We start from the raw sequence: 8,145 nt of genomic DNA on the forward strand, positions 1-8,145 counted from the left end.
GGATGAGATGCAGGCTATGATAACGGCCAATACCCGAACGACGGAGGAAGATGTCATGATGGAAGTTCCTAGGGATTTCCGACCTTTCTCGGAGGCTATAGAGGCCAAGATCATCCCGAGGGATCATTGGGTCCCCCAGGTGGAACCTTTTGACGGAACCCAGGATCCTAGTCAACACTTGACGGATTTTCGAGCACAAATGTTGATATCAAACAGCAATGCGAGAGAAACTGCCGATCATGTCAACGAGGTTGCTTTGAGGATAGCGTCTTTGGATGAAAGGATGGCGGTCATTGCGTTTCAAAAGGGGCTACAGTCTGGTGCTTTTGACATCGCGCTAGAGAGAGCAAATAGTTAAACGATGTCGGAGGTGAGAGCTTTCACCCTAAGTCACATCAAGACGGAGGAAGGACAAATCAACAAAAGGGCAGCTGAAAGCCGAGAAGCTGGGGTCGTCCCTAGAGATTTTTATTCCCTATAAAAATGTGAAAGGATTTTTCTCTGAGAAGGTTTTTAACGAGGCACCACTAACCAATAATTCCTATTTTATTAAATACAATCTCTTTTATCTTTCCATGATCGACAGGTGTGTTATTTAAAGGCACCAAACTCGTGATTGATCGAAAAAAATCCAACTGGGCAAGTATAAATAACTCGAAGACCAAACTCGTGATTGATCAGTAAAAATCTGACTGGGCGAGTATAAATAACTCGAAGACCAAACTCGTGATTGATCGGTAAAAATCAGACTGGGAGAGTATAAATAACTCAAAGACCAAACTCGCGATTGATCGGTAAAAATCCGACTGGGCGAGTATAAATAACTCGAAGACTAAACTCGTGATTGATCGGTAAAAATACGACTAGGAAAGTATAAATAACTCGAAGACAAACTCATAATTGATCGGTAAAAATCCGACTGGGCGAGTATAAATAACTTGAAGACCAAACTCGTGATTGATCGGTAAAAATCCGACTGGGCGAGTATAAATAACTCGAAGACAAAACTCATGATAGGTCGATAAAAATCCGACTAGGCGAGTATAAATAACTTGAAGACCAAACTCGTGATTGATCGGTAAAAATCCGACTGGTTGAGTATAAATAACTCGAAGACCAAACTCGTGATTGATCGGTAAAAATCTGACTGGGCGAATAAAAATAACTCATCAGACGCTGTAACTTGGTCATTTTCATTACCAAAAAGAGTCAGAACTTGGGGCGATCATCCCATGTGATATTGAATTCTTAACTTGGATTATCACTACAAGAAAAATCAAGATTATCTACGGAGAAATCCGTAGATAAACATAAAAATCCGTAGATAAATGTCAATTATCTACGGATTATCTACGGAAAAAAATCCGTAGATAAAATGGTCGTAGATAACGTTATCTACGGAATTTTCCGTAGATAACGTTATCTACGGAACATTATCTACGGAATTTTCCGTAGATAATGTTATCTACGGAATTTTCCGTAGATAACCTGTTTTAGGAAATTTTTATTTAATTTTAATAAATTTATTAAAGTAATAACCCTCATATTTGGCCTCTCAAGGATGCTATTTCATTACACTTCACTTTTCAACATGTTTTGTCCTTATTGCACATTTTCTGGGAAACTTCCCAGAAGGTCACCCATCCCTATACTACTCCAGGTCAAGCACGCTTAACTGTGGAGTTCTTATGAGATAGGCTACAGAAGAGCTAATGCATGTTATCAGTATAAGTAGTGCAAATTAATTCATTTAAGTACAATCTCATACTTATACTATTTTTGGATCCCTCTCATTTTGGTATGTTCAGACCGCTATAAAAATATAAAAATATATATAATAATTATATTACCAATAATAATAATAATTATATTATATTTAATTAATATTTATTTATAAATATACTTACTTGTATAATTAACAATTTACTTATTTCTATTTAAAAATAATATTATGATACAATTTAAATTAATTATTATAAATTTAAAAGTTTAAATAATAATTTATATATTTTAAAATTATAATCTTAAATTTTCAATCATTAATAAAATACTAATTTAAAATCTTATCTAATTATATCCTAATATTTTCATATCAAATTTAAAACCATATATTAGTATGTTATTTTTTTTATCATCAATTAATTTAAAATATTATAATGAATTAAATAAAATTTTAAAATATATTTTAATCAAAAATAATTTTAAAATGTATTTTAATCAAAAATATATTTTTTGGTCAATACGATAACTAAAAGTATTATGATAAATAATTAAATTAAAAAAATTAAATCTTATAATGATTATTTTTTTAATGATGCTAAATTAAATATTCTAATTATTTTACAATAAATTAAAATGAAAAGATAATAAAATATGTTAATTGATGTTTCAAATATGTAACCTAAGAAATTTATTTACGGGTGAAGTTATCTACGAAAATTTCCGTAGATAACTTATCTACGGAATAATCCGTCCGTAGATAACTTATCTACAGAAAAATCCATAGATAAATTATCTATGGAAATTTCCATAGATAACTTATCTACAGAAATTTCTGTAGATAACTTATCTAATAACAATTTTAAAAATATTTATTTTAAAATATTATAATGAATTAACTAAATTTTAAAATATATTTTAATCAAAAATATATTTTTGGTCGATACAGTGACTAAAAGTATTATAATAAATAATTAAATTTTAAAAAAATTAAATCTTATAATGATTATTTTTTTAATGATGCTAAATTAAATATTTTAATTATTTTACAATAAATTAAAATGAAACGATAATAAAATATGTTAATTGATATTTCAAATAAAATGTTTTACCTACGAAATTTATCTATGGGTGAAGTTATCTACGGAAATTTTCGTAGATAAGTTATCTACGGAAATTTCTGTAGATAACTTATCTACGGAAATTTCCGTAGATAACTTTTCTACGGAAAAATCCATAGATAAGTTACCTACGGAAAAATCCGTAGATAAGTTACCTACGGAAAAATCCGTAGATAAGTTACCTACGGATTTTTCCATAGATAACTTATCTAATAACAATTTTAAAAATATTTATTTTAAAATATTATAATGAATTAACTAAATTTTAAAATATATTTTAACCAAAAATATATTTTTTGGTCGATACGGTGACTAAAAGTATTATAATAAATAATTAAATTTTAAAAAAATTAAATCTTATAATGATTATTTTTTTAATGATGCTAAATTAAATATTTTAATTATTTTACAATAAATTAAAATGAAACAATAATAAAATATGTTAATTGATATTTCAAATAAAATGTTTTACCTACGAAATTTATCTATGGGTGAAGTTATCTACGGAAATTTTCATAGATAAGTTATCTACGGAAATTTCCGTAGATAACTTATCTACGGAAATTTCCGTAGATAACTTATCTACGGAAATTTCCGTAGATAACTTATCTACGGAAATTTCCGTAGATAACTTATCTACGGAAAAATCCGTAGATAAGTTACCTACGGAAAAATCCGTAGATAAGTTACCTACGGAAAAATCCGTAGATAAGTTACCTACGGATTTTTCCATAGATAACTTATCTAATAACAATTTTAAAAATATTTATTTTAAAATATTATAATGAATTAACTAAATTTTAAAATATATTTTAACCAAAAATATATTTTTTGGTCGATACAGTGACTAACAGTATTATAATAAATAATTAAATTTTAAAAAAATTAAATCTTATAATGATTATTTTTTTAATGATGCTAAATTAAATATTTTAATTATTTTACAATAAATTAAAATGAAACGATAATAAAATATGTTAATTGATATTTCAAATAAAATGTTTTACCTACGAAATTTATCTATGGATGAAGTTATCTACGGAAATTTCCGTAGATAACCTATCTAATAACAATTTTAAAAATATTTATTTTAAAATATTATAATGAATTATCTAAATTTTAAAATATATTTTTTGGTCGATACTGTGACTAAAAGTATTATAATAAATAATTAAATTTTAAAAAAATTAAATCTTATAATGATTATTTTTTTAATGATGCTAAATTAAATATTTTAATTATTTTAATAAATTAAAATGAAACGATAATAAAAAATGTTAATTGATATTTCAAATAAAATGTTTTACCTATGAAATTTATCTATGGGTGAAGTTATCTACGGAAATTTTCGTAGATAAATTATCTACGGAAAAATCCGTAGATAAGTTATCTACGGAAATTTTCGTAGATAACTAAATATTATCTACGGAAATAATTCCGTAGGTAATATTCCGTAGATAACTAAAAATTATCTACGGAAAAAATTCCGTAGATAATATTCCGTAGATAACTAAACATTATCTACGGAAAAAATTCCGTAGATAATATTCCGTAGATAATAATCATTTTTCTTGTAGTGTATTTTTCAATGGCGTACGTGATCGGCGTATGGACAACTGCCTTTTCAAATATGACAAGTTTTTAACATAAGAATTTTTTCACTCATTTTTTGAGGTTGGCGTATGAGATCGGCGTGTAGGCGACTGCCTTTTCAAATATGACAAGTTTTAAACTTAGAAATTTCTCGCAAATCCATTCTTGATATCTCCAAAAGCAGGGGCATAATTGAAAACAATAAGCCTCGCATAGTTGATAAGAAAAAGGGGAAAACAAACAATAGTGCATAGTTCACTGGAAAGTGGATTGACTCGGCCGTAGGCCGATTGATATCTCAGACTATAAGGACTACACCTAAAGCCTTTTCGCCTTATAGGCTCAAGGCCGGAAGGCAAGCGGACCGTCTCGGCCGTAGGCCGATTGATATCACCGACTCATCCGTAGGCTGATTGATATCACCCACTCGGCCGTAGGCCGATTAGTATCACCGACTCGACCGTAGGCCAATTGATATCTCGGACTATAAGGACTACACCTTAAGCCTTTTCGCCTTATAGGCTCAAGGCTGGAAGGCAAGTGGACCGTCTCGGCCGTAGGCCGATTGATATCACGGAGTCGGCCGTAGGCCGATTGGTATCACCGACTCGGCCGCAGGCCGATTGATATCTTGGACTATAAGGACTACGCCTTAAGCCTTTTCGCTTCATAGGCTCAAGGCTGGAAGGCAAGTGGACCGTCTCGGCCATAGGCCGATTGGTATCACCGACTCGGCCGTAGGCCGATTGATATGTTGGACTATAAGGACTACACCTTAAGCCTTTTCGCCTTAGAGGCTCAAGGCTAGAAGGCAAGTGGACCGTCTCGACCGTAGGCTGATTGGTATCACCGACTCGGCCGTAGGCCGATTGATATCTCGGACTATAAGGACTACACCTTAAGCCTTTTCTCCTTATAGGCTCAAGGCTGGAAGGCAAGTGGACCGTCTCGGCCGTAGGCCGATTGGTATCACCGTCTCGGCCGTAGGCCGATTGATATCTTGGACTATAAGGACTACACCTTAAGCCTTTTCGCCTTATAGGCTCAAGGCTGGAAGGCAAGTGGATCGTCTCGGCCGTAGGTTGATTGGTATCACCGACTCGGCCGTAGGCCGATTGATATCTCGGACTATAAGGACTACACCTTAAGGCTTTTCGCCTTATAGGCTCAAGGCTGGAAGGCAATTGGACCGTCTCGGCCGTAGGCCGATTGATATCACGGAGTCGGCCGTAGGCCGATTGATATCACGGAGTCGGCCGTAGGCCGATTGGTATCACCGACTCGGCCGCAGGCCGATTGATATCTCGGACTATAAGGACTACACCTTAAGCCTTTTCGCTTGATAGGCTCAAGGCTGGAAGGCAAGTGGACCGTCTCGGCCATAGGCCGATTGGTATCACCGACTCGGCCGTAGGCCGATTGATATCTTGGACTATAAGGACTACACCTTAAGCCTTTTCGTCTTATAGGCTCAAGGCTATCTGGCAGGTGGACCGTCTTGACCGTAGGCTGATTGGTATCACCGACTCCGCCGTAGGCCGATTGATATCTCGGACTATAAGGACTACACCTTAAGCCTTTTCTCCTTATAGGCTCAAGGCTGGAAGGCAAGTGGACTGTCTCGGCCGTAGGCCGATTGGTATCACCGTCTCGGCCGTAGGCCGATTGATATCTTGGACTATAAGGACTACACCTTAAGCCTTTTTGCCTTATAGGCTCAAGGCTGGAAGGCAAGTGGACCGTCTCGGCCGTAGCCTGATTGGTATCACCGACTCGGCCGTAGGCCGATTGGTATCACCGACTCGGCCATAGGCCGATTGATATCACCGACTCGGTCATAGGCCGATTGCTATCTCGGACTATAAGGGCCACTATGCATGTGTGGTCGACTATAAACACGTGCACTGCCCAGGCCGATTCACAACCTTATCTTCCCTCATGCGATCACCCGACTGTAACCTTGGCCGACTCACCCTCTTAGAGTCAATCGGCATATAGCCGATTTGGGCCACGTCAACCAGATACTGATCTCACTCACCCATAAAGGCCTACTTGGTCATTATCCTATTGGACACTCGGCAATGGAGAGGTCCCACCTTCACTCACCAAGTATTTTCCATATTGGAACGACAAAAGAGATCCCTATATTCTCGGGGCCCATAAGGCCCGTGAACAAGAAACTATAAAACCCAAAACCCTAGAGTTGAGGGGGCAGATTACACTTTTGAATGCTCTGGCTCGGAGGCTTGATCTAGGAAAAAACCCTAGTCCACCCTTTGGCCCCAAGCAATACGGAAGAACCTACACTTTGCCATGGCGAGAGGCGGCACATCAAACAGTGACTGACAACACCCTACCATGGAGGAGATGATGGCATTGATCAACGGCTTGAGAGAGGAGAATGCACGATCCAGGGAAAGGGAGGAGGCCATCCAGCGAGAAAACGAGGAGATCAGGAAGCGGGCGGATGAGATGCAGTCTATGATAATAGCCAATACCTGAACGGCAGAGGAAGATGTCATGATGGAAGTTCCTAGGGATTTTTGACCTTTCTCGGAGGCTATTGAGGCCGAGATCAACCCGAGGGATCATTGGGTCCCCCAGGTGGAACCTTTTGACAGAACCGAGGATCCTAGTCAACACTTGACAGATTTCCGAGCACAAATGTTGATTTGTGGCGGGGGCATGGAAATTCGCTGCAAGCTGTTCATGGGCACGCTCAAAAAAGCAGCCCTTGATTGGTTTAGTGGTCTTCTTGACCGATCAATCACCGACTTCGACGTCTTTAGTCGGCTTTTCTTGGCGCAGTTCGCAGCCAACAAAAAGAAACTGTCGATCATGTCAGACTTGTTTGATCTCAAACAGCAACTCGAGGAGTTGTTGAAGGATTTTTTGCCAAGGTTCAACGAGGTTGGTTTGAGGATAGCGTCTTTGGATGAAAGGATGGCGGTCATTGCGTTTCAAAAGGGGCTAAGGTCTGGTGCTTTTGACATCGCACTAGAGAGAGCAAATTGTCAAACAATGTCGGAGGTGAGAGCTTTCACCCTAAGTCACATCAAGACGGAGGAAGGACAAAGCAACAAAAGGGTAGCTGAAAGCCGAGAAGCTGGGGTCGTCCCAAGAGATTTTTATTCCCTATAAAAATGTGAAAGGATTTTTTGCTGAGAAGGTTTTTAACGAGGCACCACTAACCAATAATTCCTATTTTATTAAATACCATCTCTTTTATCTTTCCATGATCGACAAGTGTGTTATTTAAAGGCACCAAACTCGTGATTGATCGGTAAAAATCCGATTGGGCGAGTATAAATAACTCGAAGACCAAACTCGTGATTGATCGGTACAAATTCGACTGGGCGAGTATAAATAACTCGAAGACCAAACTCGTGATTGATCGGTAAAAATCTGACTAGGCGAGTATAAATAACTCAAAGACAAACTCGTTATTGATCAGTAAAAATCCGACTGGGCGAGTATAAATAACTCGAAGAACAAACTCATGATTGATCGGTAAAAATCCGACTAGGCGAGTATAAATAACTCGAAGACAAAACTCGTGATTGATCGGTAAAATTCCGACTGGGCGAGTATAAATAACTCGAAGACAAACTCGTGATTGATCGGTAAAAATCCGACTGGGCGAGTATAAATAACTCGAAGACAAACTCGAGATTGATCGGTAAAAATCCGACTGGGCGAGTATAAATAACTA

At 36.5% G+C, this 8,145-nt stretch overlaps 1 protein-coding gene across 1 annotated transcript; it reads left to right on the forward strand.

Moving 5' to 3' along the window:
* The first annotated feature begins 7,118 nt into the window (after nucleotides 1-7,118).
* LOC145954819 (uncharacterized) lies at nucleotides 7,119-7,574 on the forward strand. The gene has a single exon (XM_083069505.1). It carries the CDS (start codon nucleotides 7,119-7,121, stop codon nucleotides 7,572-7,574), a length of 456 nt encoding a protein of 151 aa, XP_082925631.1.
* Nucleotides 7,575-8,145: the final 571 nt, after the last annotated feature.

This window comes from Cajanus cajan, chromosome 2 (genome assembly GCF_000230855.2).
Source record: "Cajanus cajan strain Asha chromosome 2, NIPB_CcT2T_4, whole genome shotgun sequence".
Lineage (NCBI taxonomy): Eukaryota > Viridiplantae > Streptophyta > Magnoliopsida > Fabales > Fabaceae > Cajanus > Cajanus cajan.

Excerpts from the sequence above, each read along its gene's own strand:
- LOC145954819 (XM_083069505.1), top strand. The coding sequence starts at position 7,119 with ATGGAAATTCGCTGCAAGCTGTTCATGGGCACGCTCAAAAAAGCAGCC.